Source organism: Buceros rhinoceros, unplaced genomic scaffold (assembly GCF_000710305.1).
Source record: "Buceros rhinoceros silvestris isolate BGI_N320 unplaced genomic scaffold, ASM71030v1 scaffold20339, whole genome shotgun sequence".
In the NCBI taxonomy this organism is placed as follows: Eukaryota; Metazoa; Chordata; class Aves; order Bucerotiformes; family Bucerotidae; genus Buceros; species Buceros rhinoceros.
Genome location: NW_010433534.1, coordinates 7051 through 7426, shown reverse-complemented (window position 1 = coordinate 7426; position 376 = coordinate 7051). Strand labels below are relative to the sequence as shown.

Genomic DNA, 376 nt, shown 5'->3' with positions numbered 1-376 from the left:
GTTTTGCAGATGGGGCCGTCTGCGCACGAGGAGGAATGGGTGCGGACACCCCTCCCCAGGCGCTGGTCCGTGTCTACGAGCCGGCGAAGGACCACTGGCAGCCGCTGCCCTCCATGCCCACTCCCTGCTATGGGGCCTCTGCCTTCTTGCAGGGCAACAAGATCTTTGTCCTGGGTAGGTGCTGCTGGGGCAAGCCAAGCATCCCCCCATGCCCCTGCCCTCTCCCTCTGCTGCCTCCCCAGACCAGGGAGCGACCTGGTGCCCTCCAGGGTGGCTCTGTGCTGCCCTCCCACCCCAGCACTGCAGCTAGTGGGCCCCATCCTGCTTGCTGAGCCCACCCATGGTGCTGGCTCGGGGTGCCGGCAGCCGCCGGATC

The 376-nt window shown here is 67.8% G+C and overlaps 1 protein-coding gene across 1 annotated transcript in view; it reads left to right on the top strand.

The window, feature by feature from the left end:
* The window catches only part of KLHDC8B (kelch domain containing 8B), a gene marked incomplete at its 5' end in the record, with an annotated part of 2627 nt that overhangs the window by 103 nt on the left and 2148 nt on the right, over window positions 1–376 (top strand). Inside the window, one exon of the mRNA XM_010144160.1 lies at window positions 60–174. Coding sequence (XP_010142462.1) covers window positions 60–174 — 115 coding nt within the window. The remainder of the gene's footprint in view (window positions 1–59; window positions 175–376) is intronic.